At 42.8% G+C, this 24,055-nt stretch overlaps 1 protein-coding gene across 1 annotated transcript in view; it reads right to left on the reverse strand.

The window, feature by feature from the left end:
* LOC136850999 (uncharacterized) overlaps positions 1 to 24,055 on the reverse strand; it is a 60,204-nt gene that overhangs the window by 26,173 nt on the left and 9,976 nt on the right. Inside the window, exon 3 of the mRNA XM_067124973.1 lies at positions 21,662 to 21,779. Coding sequence (XP_066981074.1) covers positions 21,662 to 21,779 — 118 coding nt within the window. The remainder of the gene's footprint in view (positions 1 to 21,661; positions 21,780 to 24,055) is intronic.

A 24,055-nucleotide genomic window follows, 5' to 3' on the forward strand; every position in this document is an offset into this window, starting at 1 on the left:
AGAGCCTAGCATAAAACTTTGAAGAGGCTGTCCCCTCTGAGAATCTTCTCATACGGGTCCCAAATGGAGCTTTTTCCTTTCAAAAGGGAGTTGTAGCAATGCCCATTCCTTGGTGGAATTTCCTAAAACTGGGATGACCGTGGCAGATGGTTTTAACCCACGACAGACAACGGCCAGCGCCGCCAAAGGATGACGGCTGTGTACTGATAATTAAAAAAAAAAAAAATCTTTCGTTTGAATTTATAAGTATGGTATCATTGAAACCACAAGATGATGAACTTTTTGAATATGCTATTTATTTTTGTATATATTGTTAATTAGTTTGGATATCAAAAGAAAATTCTTAGAAATTACAATTGCAAAAAAAATAAAATCACTTGGAAGCTGGACTATTACAAAACTTATTCCTATTTGTTTTATTAGCATTAATTTTCTAAAGAATTTAGTTTTGAAAATGTCCTCAAAAAACCAGAATATCCCGTCCAGTAATAGCTTAGTAAAAAAATTATGTGTCAACATATCAAGTGATACTTTTTCACCATGCAGTAATTCTGAATTACGTACATAAGTAACCTCGAGTACATAATTCTGAATACCACGAACTCAAGAATGAGGCTTCTTCACGTGTAATTAGAGCACTGACTTTATTGAGTCTTCGTGGTCATCATCGTCCTCATGTTTCCTCTTAGGACGACCTTTCACCCTGAAGTAATGTTGCAGGTTTGGCCAGCATTGCTCATGAATGCCAGCATTGCATCCAGGACACCAATGCTTAGAACGCTTGGGACAAACTACACATAATCTTTGCTTGCAACCATCTAACCTGGCATATACATGGCTTGAACCAGGTGAACTGACTGGAATAGGGTTACGACCTAGTGAGTTAGAAATTCGGCTACCTGGCGACTGTGGAATGAGGGGGTAAAATGCAGCACCCGTGACTGACAGACCTTCAATGGCGTCATGAAGTTTATCATCTCACTTGGATGGCTTATCAGTATTTTGCTGATAAATAATAAGCATTTAGAAGTGAAATATCTATACAATTACTATAAACTTGCTTCCAATATCTCCTGGTTGACCTCTATGCAGCATAATGATAAAGTGTTTTGTCCAAAAGGTCAACACCTCCCATACCAACATTATAGTCATTTAATGACTTTAGGCTTAACTTTTTCTCCATGTCTTGTCTGTAATGTGACATTTTCAGCATGAGCATATGTTGTCAAAAGGTAAACTGGCTTATGGGTTGCCTTTTCTTTGAAACCACAGGTAAGCAACTTTCCTTTTCTCACGTAAACAGTATCACCTGTGTTGAGCTTCTGCTTGACCAAAATTTGAGGCAAAAATCTAGAATTAATCTTTACTGTTCCTGTGGGTGATGTCTTTTGTGTTAGTAGGGCTTCTGCCAGAGGAATCTTTGTATACAAGTGGCCAGTAATTAGGTGGTAACCTTTATTGAGAAGCTTGCTTTTCTCCATTATATTCATTACTACTGTATGAGTAAAGCCTTGCCAACTTTCCGTAGCATAAAAATCATGTCCCGCGTCTAAATCAATATGATAAACACATCCAGCGGAAGCTTCCCAGAGTTCAAACTTTTTTATCCCAAACCTACAATGCCGTTCATTGGGCATATATTGTATGAATGCACACCCATTACACATACCAATCATGCTTTCATCAAGGGAAACAGTCTGCTGAAAATTATAATGTTCCTTGAATAATTTATGACAGGAATCTAAAAGAGGGCGTACTCAAAACCAGTGGTCATACTGTTGGTCACCTCTGGGCTTATTCAAAGTATGAATATGCATATGAAGAAAAAGTGACTAAGAAGAAGATATTCATCTCGTGGCATGGTTTCTCCAAAAAAAGGAATTAGAGTTGAACGAAAAGTACTCCAAAAATCCTTGATATCCTGCAGTCTTATCAATCCCAAGAGCAAACTAAGACCTAAAAACTTTTTAATTCTTTCACAAGTTACTGGTTTCCATCTTCTGTACTTGCTTCATGGATGGTCTCTCACCCACTCTTCTTACTAGCTAAAAATCTGTCAGCATATTTGTTGGTTTCACGAACAAGAATATCTATAATATTATCAGTTACAAATAAAGAAAAGTATTCAATAGGCTTTGCACTGGGGTTAGGAATCCCTAAAGGACCTAATTTCTTTGGGTAAAAACAAAATCACTCCCACAATCAATGCCTTCAGGCAGATAAATACGTGCCCAGGATGAAGCAACAAGTTCAATGTCAAGATCGTCAGCATAAAGGTCACTATCATTGATATAATCATCACTATCATACTCACTACGGCTGTCCAGATCATCAACACCTGTTTCTGAATTACTATGATATTCAATGTCAACCATTATAAAACAAACAAACACTTATTTTTACATAAAAAAAAATTTACTTTTATCAAGCTGGCAGAGAACAAAAACCTAGATTGATAAGCCAGATGGCTCCCACCCCAACCTCCAACTGCACATGCTTATAACGCTCCTATAACCTCAATTATAAAATTTTTGGCAACTTTGCTTTCTAAACAATCATTGATTGGTTGCAGTAGCCTGTGACGTCAATAGAAAGTGGAGCTAAAGCCATACATATCAGGGAGGAAGGAGGGAAAAAATGCATCCACAATATAGACGCTCGCAAGTTGATAGCAATGAATGCATCCATTACATGGACGGGTTGTCCTTCATGGGTTAATTCCGCCATTGTCTCTTGTTTTTAGCCACTGCAAGTTCTGAAAATCTGTCTTCACATGATTCATACTTTTGAAAGTGAAGGGACAGAAGGCTGGGGCTACTTGGTGAGCAACTTGAGTCTTATTCAAAATGGAAGTAGAGATCCATTTTTCATTGACCTGGTAAGGGGCGATTTCTAGAGCTTTTAATGCTATAGGAACAGGTACGAAAACCGTTTTTGTTAGTGGTTTCTCTTTCTGGTGAAGATGGTACCAGGCGCCATTCTGTATTAGGGAATGCTGCCCTGTTTCTAAATTCTACATGTACAACTTCGATCATAATTTTTCTCTCATTAATTACACACTTGCAATCAGGAGAGAAAATGCACACTGAGGGTTCTCACCAAGGATTATCAGTATCATCAGTCGGAATTCTAACATTAGATCTTGTTTGGGCAACATTAATTGTGTCCACACTCACTTTTCGGTTACAGGATGTAGTACTCTTACCCTATGGGGTATACATGACTGACTTCCTTTTTGGAATCATGCTTCATGTCCCTTATATATTGCCGTTCTGTGGCAAGGGCATCTTTGATGGTACTCAATTTCCTTACGGAACTGATCAAACACTGCAAACTGTGTATCCCTTTTGGGGGAGCTTGCACAATCTAACTGAGCTTCAGCAACTGAAATGTAACTGCCTGTTAATCAAGGGGCAGACGTCCTGGGTAAGTTGCTATACCCCTCCGAAAATGTAGTCATTTCAGTCGGAGTTAGGTGGATCCTAGTATCCCTTTTAGGGGAAAGATCCTACTCAGTAACTGCACGTGGAATAGAATTCCTTCTGGAAGGTTTCCCCATGTTGAGCTAAAATTTGTGTCCCTGAGCCTTCTGGGTTCAGCAGGGCTGTTTCAATAACAATGTCCACTTCATATTCTTTAGTAAGACTGTCAACCCCTGTAAAGATTCCTCTACTTCCTCTGCACGGTTAATCTGGGAGGTACTGGGGACTGATGTTACTGGGTTTTGGCCGAAACATTAATGTTGTTCTGAGAAAGGGTTAAATATCTGCTGCCGGAGTTCTGCCGGAAAGATATACTCTCCCCCTTCTTCACCCCTACTGAACCCTAGGAACCATCGAGTACTCCCACACCTGGCTCCCTCACTTCCAAACCCAATGCCATTGCCAGTCTAGAGTCTAGGTTTCACAAGAAAATTATCCTACTAGTGAATACAGTGGCAGAGTTAGGTGCATCACTGAAGGCATTTATGGGAAAACATATTCAGACGGCGCCGCTTCCCACAAAGTGACAAGTGATAGTATCGTGCAAGTGGAGGAGGTCACTACTCATCCCATCAGTTCTAGACCGAGGTCACTGTCCTACTCCCCCAACCCTGGGAGAAGACATACCAAAAGTCCAAAGGAGGCCAAAGAGGTTTGCCCTTTGACCGTGGGTAGTTGCCCCCTCAACCAAACCTGTTGTACAGTCCCAGGTGTTGGCAGACAGCCATTGGAAAAGCTTGTCCAGGGATGCGCATGGCTTGTCCTCAAGCCTATCTTTTTAAGCGCTCTTCTGCAAGCCTCGGTCAGAGTACCGATCCAATGGGGAGTCCAGTGCCTGTTAAGAAGTACAAGCATTTTCTTTGCAGTCCCAGGCCTTCATGCAGTTACTCAGTGGAACTTTATGTGTCCGCTTTGGTCCACAAGTACCCACACCTGTTCGCTTTGGACAGTCCGGAGAAAGTCTCATCCATCTGCTTGACTTTTGTCCACGAATGAATGAATGAATGATTTTGAGTTAACTGGCATCATGACAACTGGGTCTTTGTTGCCGACATCAATTAAATGAATAACATTGCTACTATAAAAACAATAAACAGATAAAAAAACTGAAATACTATATTTTTGCGAGAAGATCAGTGTTGATAATAAATCTCAAAATGCCACTGGCATCATACACCACATCCTCTCCAAGGATCTTGGCAAGGATGAACCTGCCATCCCAACCAAGAGCCTCAGAGAGGTAATGGCTTCTAATAACTCCAAGACTGGGCCACTCAACCAGCAAGTGCCTCACAGTCAAGGGGACCAGACAATCCTCACAAAAAGGTTGATTCTCCCCACCCATCAAAAAGCTGTCTGTTAGGCGAGTATGCCCAATCCTTAAACAGCAAAGAGCAGTCTCCCATCTTCTAGGCATCCCGCCATACTTCCAAAGAAATATAACATCCGTCATTTCTTTCATTTTATTTTCTCCTGTACTATTCCATTGCTCTTGACACAAATTAATTTTAAATTTTCTAATGCTTGGGAAGAAATCATTATATAAAAGTGGACACCTCCTTGGAAGTAAATCTAGAGCTGCTGCTTTGGCCAATCTGTCAGTTTCTTCATTTCCATGCACACCAGCATGTGCCAGAACCCAACAAACACTAATCTGTGTTCCTTTGCATAATAACAGGTGCTCCATTGCTGAATTTTTACAACCAAGGAGTTAGTAGAGTTAAGAACATAAAGTGCCTGTAATGTACTCTTAGAATCACTAAAAATTGTAAAGTTTGTTTCATCAATAATTGCTATTTTTTTTTCAACGACATTTAAAATTCCAAGCAACTCTGCTGTAAAAACAGATGTTAAAACAGGAAGTGCATCTTTGGTGCAAAACTTAGTACTAAAAACTCCAAATCCAATGCCAGCACTGGATTTGGAGCCATCTGTGAATACACAAGTTGAATCCTTATGAACCTCACTGTGTTCCATAAATATGGAACAGATCTCTACATCTGTCATATTTTTTTAAAACTATAAAAATATTTACAAAATTAAATTGCTATTAATTTCCTTGGCAGGGTTACTGACATTTCATAAGGAAGCACCTCTTTTCTACTAATATCAGCAGTGCCAAGTAACTGTTTAAGTCTATACCCATAAGGTTGTGGACATTTAGGATGCAACTCATAGTGCCTAAAATGTCTTTTGCTTGTTATAATTTGAAAGGCTAGAGAACTGGGAAGTCTCTGCATCCTATACCAGTAGCGAAGGATGGATGACTGGTGATGGAGTTGTAAAGGCAACTCCCCAGCATCAACCAGCAGGCTTGATATTGGTGAGGTCTTGAACCAGTGGCCAGTCTAATGCCTGCATGATGTATAAAGTCAAGCATTTTCAACCTGCTGGGGGTTGCGGAAGAGTATGCTTCACACCCATAAAACAATTTTGATAAAACCAGGGTTTAGCACCCATTCCTGGCTCCCAAGCACCCGACTCCCAGACATTCTATGTTGCTTTCCGAGCACCCAGTGCCAGCTACCGAGCGCCCGGCACCCGCTCACGAACGTCTAGCGTCCACTCACAAGCGCCCAGGCACCCATCATCTGCTTCATTTTCCCAGAGACTGAGGTCCCCTTCGCCTCCTCCAATCGGACCTCCTGCTTCATCTCCTTCATCTGTGGACCTGGTCGATCCTGCTCTGACTATGAGTAAATGCCAATTGGTGCAAATTATGGACATTCTGAATAAAGCTCCACCTAAGCCTGTTCAGGATGACAACCTGTCTCCGATTTCTTCGAAAGTAGAGGTCGAACAAGAAACTGCAGCTCCTTCGACATTTGCTGCCTTACTGAGATATTTGATGGCAAACTTTCCCTCTTTTTTCGTCCCAGCTGCCCCATCTTCTCCAGCCTTGGCATTCTTAATGAGGAACCAGATAGATAATAGTGCCCGTCTCCCCAAGATGGTTCTTTCCTCTTCTTCTAAGAAGTCAATTAAAGAAATGGAAGATTGGCTTTCTGCCAAAAGAGACCAGAGTGAAGCACCTTTTGCTTTTCCTCCTTCTCAACTAAGTCACAGGGAGTCGCTGCCTCCTCCCAAGGGAACTTCTCTGGTTTGATCGACTTGTCTCGTTGTTCAGCTTTTGCTTCAGCCAAGGTTGTGTTCTCGCCCGCAGAACTCAATCATTGACATTTTCAATGTTTTTAAAGTCCTAAGTTTCCTTGATTGGGTAGTGGGCCCACTGGCCAAGAGCATCAAGGATCATGAGGATCTGGCTGCGGACACTGCTTCGGACTGGTTCGGGGTTTTGTCCTGTGCAGACAAAGCCATTAGAGATGGCTCGCTTGAGCTTTCTGCTTTCATTACCTTTGGGGTACTCAAGAAACAAGAGCTCTGGTGCCCCTTCACATCCAAAGGGGTTACCCAGTTGCAAAAGTTAGCTCTGATGTTCTCACCGCTGGATAAGAATCACCTCATCCCTCAAGATACGGTGAAGGAACAGCCACAGATCTGCAGAAAAAGACAACTCAGGACTTGCTAACCCAGTCTTCAAGAAGCCCCAAGGAATCGTCTTCCTCTCTTCAATCCAGGACCGTCTCCCCTCCTTCAGTAGCATTCCCTTTCATGAAGGGAGAACGAGAACGTCTTTCAGAGCTCGTCCAATAGTCCGTTTTGCATCCAGCAACATGAGAAAGACTTCTGCCAAGTCACTGCAGTAAAAGTGAGTCAAAGTCCTCCATGTACCAGTAGGAGCCACACTTCTGGAGTTTTAGGAGAAGAGGCTGATGAGAGGAGCAGATTGTCAAGGTTCTGAAGGAAGTCTACATTATTCCATTCTTGAAAAGCCCACCATTGGTCACTTCTCCCATACAATTTACAGCATACTCAGCAGGCTCAGAGAGACATTTGGCCCTTCTGGAGGAATTCTCTTCTCTCACATAGAAAAAGAGCCATAGAGGAGGTTCACAACACCGACACAGGGATTTTACAATCGTCTCTTCGTGGTTCCCAAATCATCAGGGTCTGGAGACCAGTCCTCAACGTAAGCACCCTCAATCTCTACGTCCAGCAGACGAAGTTCAGATGGAGACGAACCAGTCAGTCCTTTCATCCATTTACCGGGGCAATTGGATGATAATCTTGGATATGCAGAATGCATGCTTCCACTTCCCCATCCATCTGCACCACAGGAAGTATCTAAGGTTCGTCTTCCAACACACTCTCTCAGGCGCCCCACGTCAGGTTAAACGCCTGTCTCTTGGAGCGCCCGGCACCGAGCAAGCACCCGGTGCCAGCCAAATTTTCCAGTTTCAGGCTCTTTGCTTCGGCCTCTCTACAGCTCCTGAAGTGTTCACTCGAGTCATTGCTCCTCTAGCAAATGACTTTCATTTAATAAGCATAAATGTTACTCAATATCTGGATGACTTGCCTCTTCAATCCCCTTCGAGGGAAAGGTGCATGAAGGACTTGAACATCTTCTTTCTCAGGAACTGGGAATTATCATCTACCTTCAGAAGTCCCAGTTGGCCCAGTTGCAAGAGTTCCTTCTCAGACTTTTCAGGGTTTTCCGCCTACCAAGAGAATTGCCAGCCACCTTCAGATGGTCCACAAGTCCCTAGCCCCTTCGATTTGCTCAGCCCATCAGTGGATAAGCCTACTGGGGACTCTGTCGTCCATCAGATGTTCGTCAAGTTAGGTAAACTTCTTAGGAGAGTTTTGCATTCTTCCTCAAGGCCAACTGGGACAGGGAAACACAACCAGACACCTATGCTTTTCCCATCAACCCAGTGATCAAGTTGGACCGGCAATGGTGGTGGTCCGAACGTAGACTTTTGGAAGAAAAGCCTTTCATCTCTGAGCCCAGACCTAGACTTCTAATCAGACTCCTCAGTTCTAGGTGGGGAGCCCTCTTGGGGAACCAGAAAGTTTCCGGGATGTGATCGCCGGAAGAACAGAACCTAATGTCAACGCCAGAGCCAAAAGCAATTCACTTAGGGCTTCAGTGCTTCTCGACCCTAGTTCACAACAAGACTGTGGTGGTCCATTCAGACAATACCACAGCCCTAATGTACATACAAAAGCCAGGCGGCACTCACTCATTTTCTCTGCCAGACAGCACCTTCTACTGTGGACATATCAAATTGAGTGAGTCTTGGTCACTCGATTTATTCAGGATAAATTGAATATTCTGGTGGACAAACTGAGATATCGAGAAGTAGGCCCTCCCTATCTTGGATCCCCTGGTCTATCAAAATCTATGATACTATGGGGCACAATGACATTAGACCCATTCCTCAAGGAACTATCGCCTTCCTCTCTTTAGTTCTCGGGTCCCAGACCCTCTAGCATGGGCAACAGATGTCATGCTGCAAGATTGGTCCCACTTGGACCACTAAGCCTTTCTGCCCTTCAACATGGTCAGGGAAGTGCTGAACAAGTCTTAGGCTCATTGCAATGTTACAGTGGCTCTCACAGCCCCCGTTCTGGTCCAAAAAAGAATGGTTCCAGGACCTGCTACGGTTGTAGGGGGACTTTCTGAGACTCCTTCCCTTGAAACTGTGTCTACTCAGACAACCACATTTTAAGAGATACCAAAGGGTTGTCTGCTCTTGCCCTGATGGGCTTCAGACTGTCCATAAGCTTGTCAGAGCGTATGAGTTTTCAAGATCTGCTGCAGAGGCTGTGTTTAGCTCAGTGTTTAAACATGGGTCCTGAATCTGGCATCAACCCCAGATCTTAATGACCTTGTTAAGTCCTGTGATACATCTAAGCAAAGAAAGGAAGGAAGACCCAGTCTCCAGGAACCTGGATGTAGCGTTAAGAGTGGCTGACATGTCCCTATTTTGAACCCTTTTGTTCCTCTTCTCGGAGAAACCTTACTCGGAAGACTCTCTTCCTCGTGGCCTTGACAACTGCTAACATATTAGTGAGAACCAAGCCATTGATAAAGGGTAAGTTTTTTCACAAGGAGACACAGTATGCTACTGTACACTTGGATTTTAGCCTTGAACGAGGACCATTCCAAGCCCCAGCCCTGTTCTTTCTCTGTCAAGACCATAATGGATACCTTGGCTCTGACAAGAAGGGAGAATTCTTTGTCATGAGCAGGACCGAGAAGATCGGAGGACCATCCAGTAACCTCTGGTACTCTGTCAAGAACCCGTCTTGCCCTCTGACTAACAACGCATTGTCCTTTTTCGTGAAAGACTTAATTTCTGAGGCGCACTCTCAGATTCAGGAGGACATTTTGCCTAATTTTAAAGTGAAAGCTCTTGACATCAGGGCAGTCTCTATCTTATTGGCTTTCAGGCACAATATGTCCCTCACTTCCATTCTGCAGTCAGCCTACTGGAAGTGCGAACCAATCTTCGCATCTCACTATTTGAAAGAAGTTGTATCAGTGTTCGAAAATTGCAGTACCTTGGGACCATTTTCAGTGGCTGGCATGGTACTGGGGAAGGAAGCATAGGAATCTCTCTTCTTTTCCTACTATCTCTCCACCTTGAAGTAGGGTGTACCCAAAGTACCCACTAGCCTAAGTGGATGGGTTGTGGTGTTTTCAGTGTAGGTGACAGTATTGTCTGGTTGTTTTTCATTTTGGTACTGCACCCAGGACAAGGGCACTTATATATGCCTTGCTAGCCACCAGTCCTATCCTTCACTGCAAAGCTCCTACTTAAGTAGAGACGCCCCATGTCTTTACTGCCACGCCACTACAGGTTAAGATGAGCACCAACCAGAGGCAGTATTCACCTGCAGTAGCTACCACGTAAAGAAACGACAAGCATTGTTTCAATGCTAGCAATTTTTCTATTTCCAAGTCATTATCATGCCTCAACGTTTTGGAACAGAGTATGTCCATGCATCCCACTCCCATTCAATGTGGGATTCAGCTATGTACTTACTTGTTAAGTTACTTATATGAAAATGATATTTTCATAATAAAATTAAGTTTCATATATACTTACCAAGTAATTACAGATTCGGAGCCCGCCCTCCTCCCCTCTCATGAACATAAGGGCACAAACAGAATGAAGTTTTCTGCTAAGTCGTTTCCAGTACTCCCGTTAGTGGGCGGGGCTTGTCAACTAAACTAAACTATCAAAGTGCTACCGTGATTTTTTAAACAAAGGCTGCCCCGTGAGCTAGAAACTGTAGATATGTAATTACTCTCAGTAAGTATATATGAAACTTAATTCATTATGAAAATATCATTTCTCTGACAAGAAAATTATTTACTAGCTTTCAAATATTAATATTAATGTATACTGTATTCTCTCTTTCTCCCTAATAATTCATGAATAATTTCACACTTGATATTTAAGTAAAGCCAACTGCCCATCTCTCTCTTTCTCTCTCTATTGTATATATCCTTTAATGAAATATGGATCACTGTATCAACATAAAAATATATTAAAATTCTGGAAGTTCACAAAGCCATCATCGGCTATGTTACAATCTTTTTTATTGCTTTGATGTAGGCTCCACACCGACATGCTATTGGCTAGAGGGATTAGAAGTAGCCAATGACAGAGCTTGTAGCAACCCCACCCCCCTTACAACGCGCTATTGGCTGGAGGGACTAAAAGTAACCAATACAGTACAGTAAAACCCCATATTCGCAGGATTTTCTGTGGAACATATCTATTAATAATTCGTGAAAAATACGACAATTCGAGGACTTTTTTGTCGAGAAATATTCACTAATTAGTGTAATTTGATGTTATTTTCATGACTAAATACATTTTTTATGATAAAAAAATGATCTACTAATTTTCAAATATTATTAAGATTGATAAGATAAAATAATAATAATAATAATAATAATAATAATAGTGTAAGATTAAATAATACGTAACTCAAAGAGAGAGAGAGAAACTGGTTTTCTCCCCTCCATTCAGGATGGACCAGACCTCATTAAAGCTAAGATAGATGCTCAGAACTGATACTATTGAAATATTAAAATTATATTAAAGTACTATTGAAATTATATTAAAATGATATATAAGTTTTTCAGGATGATAGTACAACCAGTTTTAGAGGATACATTTTATGATGAAATAACTATTTACAATACTAATTTTCAAATATTAACATAATATTAAGTTTAATGAGATTAAATAGTAACACTGAGTAAAATACTGTCTCTCTCTCTCTCTTATTTAGATGAGAGAATTTTTCTGGCATGTACTATGTACATATGTTTTTTTTCTGTATGATAAATAAATGATTTACCTAATAAGTACTAATTTTCATACATTAATAAGATCAAATAATAATAATAATAATAATAAAGGATTTTGACAAAGGAAAAATCTATTTCTGAGGGAGGACCTGTGTCAGCCGGTGAAATGTCCTTTAGAGCACACATTTCTAGGTATAAATATTGCTAGATATACCAGAGAAAGAAAGCCAACAGGAATGCTGAGGTTACTACCCTCAGAGCGATCACCTGTTATGTAACAGGTGTCGGTATAGAGTAGGGTGAGTGAATTTGTCCACTACCACAGGACCTAACTCTGTAGAATGTCCCAATGTCAAAACCCCCGGTACGAGAAGAGCCGTTCCAGCGGCAACTCACCCAGACCTGTACCTGACGACCTGAGCGCCACCTACCCTCATTCCAGATTAGCATCCACATAACTGGCTTGGTATGCCTGCTAGGGGGGAAAATTGAATAACCTGGGAGGGTCACCGGGTGACACAGGTCCTCCCTCAGAAATAGATTTTTCCTTTGTCAAAATCCCTTTTCTGAGCTCTGGACCTGTGTCAGCCGGTGAAATTGTATCAGAGAATCATACCAAGCAAGGTGAAGGATTATAAGTGACAAATAAAAGGTAGAGATGAATAAAGGCACTGTTACTTAAGCCTAATTTAATTATCTCAGCAGTAGAGAAATATAAGTTAAACATTAAACTTAAGACTAAGAATCTTTGTGGACAAAACAAGGTTCTGAACAGATAGTATCAAAACTTAAAGTAACTATGAAACATAGACAATTAACAGTACTCAAACTTAAGATTAACACAAAGAAAATGTACAAATCCACTTAAACCTAACACCGCAAAACAGGTACAATTATATATACATAAACTAGGGCCAGGATGTGAAGCATGCATGGCCCAGGAGAAGATGGCAGGGAAAGCAAATGAGGCAGGCAGGCGGGAGGGGAATGGGGGAAAGACTAACTAGGAGGGAGGGATAATACTCCCTGCAGCCACTGTAGGGAACTTCAGAGCTTCCAGTGATTTAAGATAGTGGCGCTTAAACACTGATGGAGATTTCCAACCCGTATACTTTTTTAGGTCATCAAAATTCATATTGTAGAAATAGTTTGTGGAGGTTGCCACTGCCCGGATATCATGTACCTTTGGTACTGAATCTGGGTTAGCTTGTTTAATGAAATATAAAATCTGTTGTCTGATAGCTTTTAAGGAAAGTGTCCCACCTTTTTCCCTGATAAAAGAGGACCAGACAAAACCTGAGAAGTTCTCCTTAAGTAAGCCCTCAGTGTAGTGACTGGGCACAAGGATGGATCCTGTGGAAGAGGAACAACCTTCCAAGGAGACCACCTATCCTGATTGTCTTCATTCTTTGCTAGGAAACTTTGGTCTGGGAAAGAAGAACTTCTCCTGACGGGAGAAATCTACATGATTAACACCTCTAGAGAGAGCGGACAGTTCCGATATCCTAGCACCTGAAGCTAAGCTAATTAGGAACAACGTCTTCCTTAACAGACTCAAATATGAACAGTTATCATTATCAGTTTCTGATGCTAGTTTCAAAACATCGTTAAGAAACCAAGAAACCGTGTGAGGACGGGTTGCTGGTCTCAGATGAGCACATGCCTTTGGGACTGATGAAAAGTATGAGTCTGTTAGGTCAATGTTGAAGCCATGCAAAAACACTTTCTTCAAGGCTGACTTAGCTGTGGTAATTGTAGCTGCAGCTAGACCTTTTTCAAACAATGACCTAAAGAAAGAGATTGCCAAATTCGCGGTCATAACCTGAGCTTCAGAATGTTTAAGGAAAGATGCCAGTTTTTAACTGCTGAATCGTACTGCCTGAGAGTAGATTCTCTTTTATCTGATTCCAAGAACAGAGTGTTAACTGGGTCTATATCTGCCCCTCTCTGAGCGGCGAACTTCATAAAGTCCACAAAGCCAGGGCATTCAGAATTCTTGAGGAAGCTGACACAGTCCGCGTTTGTACTACTTGTGTCAGTTTGGGTCTGGGTAACAGATGACACTTGAATTTCAGCTCCAGCAGAAGAGGGTACCAGCTGCTCTTCGGCCAATTGGGAGCTACCAGAGCCACCTGCCCCTTGAAAGAATTGAGTTTGTGCAGCACTTTCAGCAGCAGGTTTACCGGAGGGAACAGGTAAATCCTCTGCCACTTGTTCCAGTCTAATGTCATTGCATCTGTGGCATGAGCTTGAGGGTCCAGGTTAGGGGCCACATAACAAGGAAGTTTGTGGTTGCTCTCCGTGGCAAACAAGTCTACCTGGAGACCTGGAACCTGAAGGCAAATCCAATCGAACGAGGCTCTGTCCAGAGACCACTCCGACTCCAGCGGAGTTGACCTGGACAGAGAGTCCGCAATGACATTCCGGACCCCTGCAAGATGAGTGGCTGATAGGTGCCACTTGTGCTTTTCCGCCAGAGAGAAGATGGCTATCAACACTTGATTGATACGACTCGACTTGGAGCCTCCTGTTTATACAGTGTACCACCACTGCACTGTCCAAAACCAGCCTGATATGGATCTGTTTGGGAGGGCGAAGCCTTTTCAGTCAGAAACACTGCCATTGCTTCCAGGATGTTGATATGGAACTGGCGGAACATTGTGGACCATGTTCCTTGTACTTTTTTGTCTTGTGAATTACTAGTGTGAATTACTAGTGATGGAGGAGGAAATTGAAGGGGCACCGATTTTGACAGACCCTTGACTGTTGATCACGGCCGGAGTCTTTTCCTCAAAACTGGAGGGACTAGAGACACCTTGTCCCTGAGTTTGATATTGGCTCGTCTCCGCCACACTCTGTTTATGTCTTTCAGTTTTGCCTTCAGCAGCAGATCTGTGACAGATGCGAACTGAAGTGAACCCAGGATCCTCTCCTGAGTCCTGCGAGAAGCTTTCCTGCACTTGAGGAAGTGCCTGGTAGCCTTGGCTATCTCTCTTCTTTTGGCTGGCGGAAGAGACAGTCTGTGTGAGTCTAGGTCCCATTGGATACCTAGCCACTGAAACCGAGCCTCCGGAGTTAGATGGGATTTCTCCCTGTTTATCTGAAAGCCTAGGGACTCCAGAAACTCGATCACTATGGCTGTAGCTCTCCGGCATTCCCCGACGGTGGATGCCCAGATTATCCAGTCGTCTAGGTATGCGGCTAGCATGATCCCCCGGGACCGTAACTGCTGTACTACTGTCTCTGCCAGCTTGGTGAATATTCGGGGCACTATGTTGAGCCCGAATGGCATGACTCTGAATGCATAAGCTTGCCTTCCCAGCCTGACTCCTAGGTAAGGAGAGAAGTTTCTTGCAATCGGGACGTGATAGTATGCGTCTGAAAGATCTATAGACATGGTGACGGCTCCACGAGGAAGTAGAGTCCGTACCTGAGAGATTGTAAGCATGCGAAATTTGTCACATTGTATGTAAAGGTTGAGACGAGACAGATCCAAGATTACTCTTTGTTGAGCGGAGCCTTTTTTGGGGACGCTGAACAGTCTTCCTTGGAATTTCAGGTGCCTCACTTTCTTTATGGCCCATTTTTGGAGTAGTTCCTTCGCGAAGTCCCGCAGGCCTTGTGAAGGGGGGTTGATGGAATCTGACCCGAGGTGGTGGGTCCTTGACCCAACTCCATCCCAGTCCCTTGGAGACTATACTGTGGGCCCACGGGCTGAAGGTCCACTGATTCCGAAACAGGTAAAGCCTCCCGCCTACCTGAATCTTCTCATTGGGAAGGGAAGGTTTACTTCCTCTGCCCCGGCCGCCTCTTCCCGGAGAGGGACCGCAATGCAGCCTTGCCTCTGAAGGCAGCCCTTGCTCTGCTTCCCCTTGCATTTTTATTGAAGCCACGAAAGGAACCATGGCTTTCATAGGCTGGGTTGTACGCGGAGACGTCACAAAGGTGGGGAGGCAGGAATGCTGTGCCGGCTGCACCAGCACAAACTGTTGGGGTTGGGCCTTTGAGGTGGAAGGCTGACCGACCGGAGAGACTGGTACAGCCTGAACTACGGTTGGGGTTTGTGGCCTCCTAAACTTCTTATACCTTTTCCCGACCTGCCATGGGAACCGGAGGACTCGGAGATTTTGCGTTTGGCGGGAATACCCCACCGGGAGCGGAGGCTCTGGTTGCTTCCGCCAGGACATTGTTCACCTCGTCCTCGGGGAATAAATTAGCCCCCCAAATCGAGCTTTTCATCAGTTTATTAGGTTCGTGCCTAATAGTGGCGTCCGCAAAAATATGTTTGCGACAGTTCGTCCTTGCCACTGTAAAGTCAAACAGGTCTGCTTGGAATTCCGCCAGCAGAGATTTAGTTAAGACCTGGAAAAAGGGTTCATCTGAATACAGCACAGATGTCGCCTCTGCCATGCACAAGGAGTTCATTGCACGGCTCAGCCGACACCTAGCGTCGAACTCCGGCTTCAGGAGGGCCTCTGGAATTTTGGGAAGCTGCTCACTGAAGAGAGTGGACGCACAGTCTGGGTCCAGCTTGCCCGCCGTAAAGGTGGACGGAACTTCGTTCCAGAATTCGGAGTCACCGGGGAGGACCAAAGAGGTGGGATCGGTCTCCCGGAGCTGCGGCATCGACTTACCCTCCATGCATGCCTGAACAGTTGCCTGAGCCACTTTCGACATGCAAGGAGTTGCGATCCTATCCCCCAAAGAAATCATCGTAAAATTTCCTTTGAAGGGGGTCAACTTTGTGTTTTCTGCTTCCCACTCCACAAGGGTGCGAAGCAGAGCAGATTGAGCCTGATCCCTAGGAAAGATGACTGTCTCCTTAGGGACCTTATCTGTTCTCACCCACGCTTCCTCTGTCAATCTAGTGAAGCCTGGGTAGGGGGGAAGCAGACCTGGAGGAAAGAACTCCAACTCCTGAAGTCTGCGCGTCCCTAGGCCCTCAATGGTTAATGTATCCTCATGCTGGGGAGCATGAAGAGCCAAGCGCCAAGGGTTCCCCTTATCGAAAGGGAGGAAGAGGCGGAGGCGTCGGAATGGTGAAGGATGGAGCTGACCTACCGGAGCTCACGAGCCCGGAGATCTTGGTCTCCTGGCTCTGCAGCTTTTCCAATACTGTCTTCCACCTCTCGTCCATCTGCTTGTTGATTGTATCAAGCAGCATGCTTGCCAATTCTGGAAATTGGAAGCAGGTTGACGAGGGGGCTGGCTTTGGCTGCCCTTGCTCTCGACCCCTTTACAGAGGGAGTGTCACTAGCAACGGAAGCCGTCGGGCTAGAAGCCTGTACTTCCCCGGGGGAAAGGGAGTTGCCTTGCGGGAGGAAGAGGACTTATATGCCTTACCTTTTAGTGACTTTTACCTTGCGGATGGTCGATGTCGACCTATCCTCAAGGTAGGAGGACTTCTGGAAACCCTGAAAAGAAGATACAGAGGATGAAGGGGAATTAAAAGGAGTCCGCTCCCCTGCCTCACTTACCTCCCTACCTACCTCCTGGTCCGGTTCCACATTCATGGGCTCCAGGTCCAAGTTAATGGCCGCCACTTCTGCTGACACTTCCGCTGCTATGACATCCTGGGAGGGCTGCGTCGCTTCCCGGATATGTTCGATCAAAGGAGCTGCCACTTCTGCTGGGACAGCCGCAGCGAACCGGATGCCGGGGAAGAGGAGGTTACAGATGGCCTCCGACAGAACATATGGCCTCCCCGACGGGACGTTCCTCCCAAAGCCAGCCACCCAACTCCTAAGGGTGGCCAAGGAAGCATTGCGAGAAGCTTGATTGGCCTGAAAATAACAAGGACTAACTAATTGCACATCAAGGACTTAAAATATATATAAGGGATATAACAAGAACCTTATAAACTATCAAATAAGTCAAGGAACCAGGTAAACTAAAGGCCGTAACTTTAGGCTTACCGACTCGCCCTGGAACTGCTCAAACAAAGCGTAGCACACTTCACATCCATCCCGGTGCCAAACGATCAAGTCTCCCACCCTGACTGCGCGCAGCGGAGTGGGAGCGGCAGACAACATGGCCGCAGGGCTGGTGCAGCACTGCGGTGCACCGGGCTCCTGGCAGCGTACCATCTGCATGGATAAACTGCATATGAGTATGCTTATCTGAAGGCACGCTGGAATAAATCCGGCGGAGATAGGGGCCTTATGCTCGAACAAATAACAGGTCATGCAATTAGCAGATTAGTCCTACCGGAGCAGTCCGGTGAAGCAAAACAAATATATTATTCATGGCAAATAAGTTAAGGAACGCCGGAGTTAAACCGACGGAAATAATATATACCTTAACCTAAAATCATGCAACATGACAGAGTAAGTTAAGTGACGCCGGATATAATCCGACGTGAATGATATAGATACCTTAACCTAAGGTCATGCACACTTAGAATTAAATATAAATTGCCATAGGTGCCGGAGACCGGCAGAAAATTCGCTGGTTAAATACATGGAATAGCAGTTTTTTAATGCTGGACATGTCATTCCAGTACTGAGACCCCGGAAACCCCGCTACCCCCGCCATTGGTTACGATGTAGGGGCGGAGTGGTTCACTATTAGAGCAGTTCTCGTACGTCCATAGGAGAACAAAAGTGAGTAAAGCCAACCTACTAAAACCAAAGACCACCGGAGTGGAAAAGGCTAGCGGTAATGGGGGTACCGACGGAGTCAGCTAGGGTTGTGTAGGCCCTGAAAGTGTCCGGAGTTCCGCGAACCAATAAGGAAGCGAACGAACGAAACACTAGCGAGGTGTGCGACGTTAAAACGGATACCAGGAGGGTGGACAACCTCCGATTGGAGACCCGTCTAGGTCCCCCCCCTAGAGAGTGACGACCCCGAGAGGACGACGCTCCACACACGGGGAGGGATAACACCTTACCTGCTATACAGGGGAAAGGTGGGGGAGTAACGACATGGCTGTGTCACGATACTAAGGCCGACTGAGTGGGGGGAACCACCAGACACTGACCGCAACCCCCTTACCGGGTGTTGAAATGTACCGAGCCTCCCCCCGCAGGGAGAAGAAGACACTAGCCAGAAGTTACGAAGAGAGGTTAGGCTAAGCACATTGGATTACTGCAACCCAACTCACATCTTTTCCCTGAAGACGAAGCCTATAGGGAAAAAAGGGAGAGAGTGGAGGAAGGGGAGGTAGGGGGGAACTGTGAAGGGGAGAAAATTTTTGTTCAGAAGGCCAACCGAAGACCGACATGCAGGGCACAGGGCTATGCATTGCGAATCACTCTTCTCCCTTCATTAGAGGGGGAGTAGGATTAACAGAGAATCCAAGCATACCCAAAACATGCAGAACAACGGATGGAACAACAAACGTGGCGCTCCCTTCACTGGCCCACACCTCCTTCCACGACTCAAGCGACAAAGTCGGGAGAGAAGGGAGCAGAGTCAATGAGCAAAGCTAACCTACGTAGCCTAACCCACCGATTAAGACGAGAGGGTCAGGCTAGTACCACAAAACACAAATATATACTGCTAAAATTTAACCAACAACTATATATCAATACATAAACAAATCAAAATTATAAAATAATAAACGCTTGTGCTAGGGTATGTTCTACCCGAGCGAAGCGAACAGGAAGTGGGCAACCAAAATGGCGCTCCTGACGTAAGCTAAGGTAATATTAATCCATAAATATCCATGTCATCCATTGTATCACAATTCAGAAAAACAGACTGTAAGACAACACCAGCTTGGGGAACAAAATCTACTCGAGCGAAAGCCAAAAATTCTTTATGAAGGGGTTAAAAGCATAAAACCGTGGGAGGGCGCTCCCTAAAGAACTGATACTAACACCAGTATTAATACCAGCACACTGGCCCCCTCAATGTAGATAAAATTCCCCAAAATGAACTTCCTGAAGGGGTAACGTCAAATGTAAGACGAAACATTAATGTAAATGACCCAGCAAAACCTCTACTAAACTGGTCTATAGAGGCGTACCGCTAGGTCATCAAGGGCGGGTGGCTTAACGCAGAAGAACGCCCGATATTTGACCCAATAATTATTAAATTAAGGGCCAAATACAGCCTCGATACAACTAAAACCCCGCTAGGAGAGGAGTACTTAACTTAGTGGCGGTGATTTCAGTGACGGAAGACATGATATTCCAAATTAGCTGAAAAGAACACAGAGCACAAGCAAAAGCGCGTGCTAAGAAGGAATGAGGGTAGGTGGCGCTCAGGTCGTCAGGTACAGGTCCGGGTGAGTTGCCGCTGGAACGGCTCTTTCTCGCACCGGGGTTTTGACATTGGGACATTCTACAGAGTTAGGTCCTGTGGTAGTGGACAAATTCACTCACCCTACTCTATACCGACACCTGTTACATAACAGGTGATCGCTCTGAGGGTAGTAACCTCAGCATTCCTGTTGGCTTTCTTTCTCTGGTATATCTAGCAATATTTATACCTAGAGCTCAGAAATAATAGTTATAATATAATACAATATTTTCCATGCACTTGCGTAGTAAATTATTTAACATCCTGAACAAACAAATAGCGATTCCCAGGGAATGTAAATGTCAATTTACTTGACAGCTCTCTCTCTCAGGGAATGTAAATGTCAATTTACTTGACAGTTTGACATCTCTCTCTCTCTCTCTCTCTCTCTCTCTCTCTCTCTCTCTCTCTCTCTCTCTCTCTCTCTCTCTCTCTCTCTCTCTTTGGCTGGAAGTCTTAGAAGAATGTATGTATATATATTTAAGGGTACTAATGTTTAAGATGACTTTGCAATTATATTAATAATACAATTTCAAAGATAAATACAGTACAGTAATAGGATAATAATTTTTGAGTAAGATGATACTTTAAGTATACAATTGGTATTTGAACTTTCAAGATAGGCAGTTATAAGCACTTTTAGAGGGGGGGGGGTAGCTAGTATTCGCGGATTTTAACGATTTGCAGGGGAGTCTGGAACGCATCCCCGTGAATACGAGAGGTTTACTATAACAGCTTATAGCAATCCCAACCCCCCCCTCTCTCTCTCTCTCCCCAACACACTATTGGCAGGAAGGGTGAGATTTTAGCCAACCATAAAGCTGGTGGGTAGTATTTCTCTCTCTCTCTCTCTTTCTCCCTCTCTCTCTCTCTCTCTCTCTCTCTCAGAAAGAGATTTTTATGCATATGTAACATGTACTGTGTTTATTTTTTTATAGTTTTATTTATATTTTCCATGCTGTAATTACATTTCAACAACTAGGAAAAATTAGGAAAGATTAGGAAAAATTAGGAAAGATTAGTAAAATTAGTCTCTCTCTCTCTCTGCATCAGAACGGAACCCCAGTCACAAACCGGGGTACTGCCTGTATATATGTTGTGACTAATAAAATAATTAACTACAAGTGTGCTTTGCACAGTATACTTGATGCTTTCCTGATATTCTGTTTACAAAAAAAAGAATTACTCTTTTGAAAATTACAAAGAGAGCCAATCTTCCATTCAGAATAATACCACAAATTAACCAAACAACTGCAAGAAGACAATGAAGTATAAAATGATGAGGGAAAATTCTGTTTCTTTCCTCTTTTCATATAAAAAAAATACAAGTAACTACATATACATGTCATATGCAACTTAAAACTAAAACATAAAAAGGGTTATCCTCACAGAATTTTTTGCTTATGATATCTCACATGAAAGGAAAAAAAAGAGATAGTTCAATGTATGCACACTTTCTTCTTCCTTGTAAATTTCATGTGTGAAAATGGAACACCCATTTCTCAAAAGATTGTTTTGCAAATTAACTAATTTGGCATTAACAAAGCATCCCTTTTAATGCTGACTTTCACTACCTCTACAAAATAATATTTATAACCAAATGGCGACAAATTTAGCTAAAACCTTTTAACATTCAATATAGTCTTGGTGAAGAAACTGTTTTCTCAATGAACAATGATTACTTTCAACTGAAAATGTGACAAATCTAAACCACTTAAAACTCTCATACTAAAACTACAAAGGAAGATCAAAATTCCTTTACCTCTCCTGGTTTGGTTAGGATTAATCTCTGTCGTGTAACCCTCCCCATCACTAGTTTCCTTTTCATCCAACTCTTCGGCAATCATTTCCAACACGTCTTTCCCGAGCAAAATCTCACTCTGAAAGTTAAAAAGTGAAGATACAGGACATTTTGTCTATTTCAGTGATACTGTACTTTCATTTTAGACCTGAAAAACATAGTCTTCAACTTGTGATTAAGAGTTTTGTACCTTTATCTCTTCACATCACTGTTAATCACAAGGCTGAGGGCAAATGTTCAATCTCTACCTAAGTATTCAGTTAATGTACAGACATCTGAACTGTGTTTCAGCATAAGAGAATGGAAGAAAAAGGAAATGTTTAGGGTAAGCAACCAGAAACCAGAATCCATGGTAACATTATCTGACCCTACCAATTACTTTGGAGTTAAAAATTCTATTAAAATACAGTATTCTCAAGAGCACATGAACTCAAGGAGATTTATTTTTATTTGAATGTTTTGTATCTCTTCACTGATTAGCCACTTTTGGGCTTTCTTGCTGGTTAGCATCCAGCCATTTCTCTACTAAAACTTCTCACTGGGGAACTCCTTCCACTTCACCAACTGATTACTACTCATATCCTTTTCTTGTCATTATGCCCAAACCATTTCAGCCTGTTCTATGAACATTTTTCTCTGATTATTGCTCAATTGTATTTCAACCATCCTAGGTGCAGAGTATTATTTTCTCCATCAATTTTGTTACCTTTTGTGCTTACATGGTATTTGACTGTTTCTATTGATTCATTCAGGCAATCAACATTTTGCATTCTTGGACCTACTGTGAATTTCTGCTGCCATCAGTACGTTCATTTTTAAGGCAGTAGTGTTTATTGAGTCACAGATGGTTGGGGTGCCCTATTGAAAAGACACCCATAGGTAATTATTTTTCCTTAGTTGAGCATATCATCATCATATCATTGCAGAAAAGGTGCCCATACAGTAAGGATATTTTCTTACTGTTCTCACTGCTTTTACTTCACTTGGATTTGGTAGAGATTTATATTCTAAATCATCAAATTTTACTTTATAAAATGGAGTTAACCCTTAAACATCGAGCCTCTACTTACAAAAGTGTCTGCTGTATGCTGACGGGGTTTGAAAGTTAGTGCCGAAGAGGAAAGAAACTTTTTTCAAAAAATCACAGCACGCTTAGTATTTAAGATTAAGAGTTCATTTTTGGCTCCTTTTTTTCTCATTGCCTGAAGTTTAGTATGCAACCATCAGAAATGAAAAAAATATCATTATCATATATAAATATTAGAATATATGACCACAAAAAAAATTTCATGTATAATTGTATACAAATCGCGCTGTGAGCAAAAGGGTTAAAGCTAATGAGTTTTTTTTTTCGATGTATTGTACACTAAATTGCGATGATTTTGGTATATAACAAATTGTAAAACAATCAAAGCAACACAGAGAAAATATTATCACAAAATGATGCATGAATTCGTAATGCGCGGACGTAAAAAAAGTTTTTTCAAAAATTCACCATAAATCGAAATATTGTGTTAGAGACTTCCCGTTTCTTGCAATATGAAGGTAAATGATTGAATATTACTAGAATGTAAGAGTTTTAGCTTACAATTGCGTTTTTCAACCATTTTGGTCGAGTCAAAGTTCACCAAAGGTTGAAATTTCAGCACTTATCGTGATTTATATGAAAATATTTCAAAACTGATAAAAGCTACAACCATGAGTTATTTTTTGTTGTATTCTACATGAAATTGCACACATTTCCATATATAAAACTTTATGTAACGGCTAATAGAAAACTGTGCAAAAATTTTGACAAAGTGACTACAGAATTTCTGAGATTGTAAGAGCCTGACGCCGTTTCTTCCAAACACGTATGTTTGTGCGTTCATCACCCATCGGAGTGGCGAGACGTTTGGCGTCTTCACAAACAGAAACATACACACAGTTTGATACAGAAGATTCGTTGGAACATTATGAGTACATGATTAGAATGCTTGCATGGCAATGCAAGTAGTGGTGATTGTACATACATCAAGACAACAATGGTTACTTGAAATCTCGTTCCTTTAGAGAAAGAAAACGAGATGCTCTTGTTGTCTTGTCCACTCCAACGGACGATGAACACACGAACACACGTGTTTGGAAGAGACGTCGTCAGGCTCTTACAAGATTTTCAGCAGAGTTAGCGCGGACATAAGAAAAAGTTTTTTTTCAAAAATTCACCATAAATTGAAATATTGTGCTAGAGACTTCTCGTTTGTTGCAAAATGAAGGTAAATGATTGAATATTACTAGAATGTAAGAGTTTTAGCTTACAACTGCATTTTTCGACCATTTCAGTAGAGTCAAATTTGACCAAAGGTTCAAATTTTG

This window comes from Macrobrachium rosenbergii, chromosome 23 (genome assembly GCF_040412425.1).
Source record: "Macrobrachium rosenbergii isolate ZJJX-2024 chromosome 23, ASM4041242v1, whole genome shotgun sequence".
Lineage (NCBI taxonomy): Eukaryota > Metazoa > Arthropoda > Malacostraca > Decapoda > Palaemonidae > Macrobrachium > Macrobrachium rosenbergii.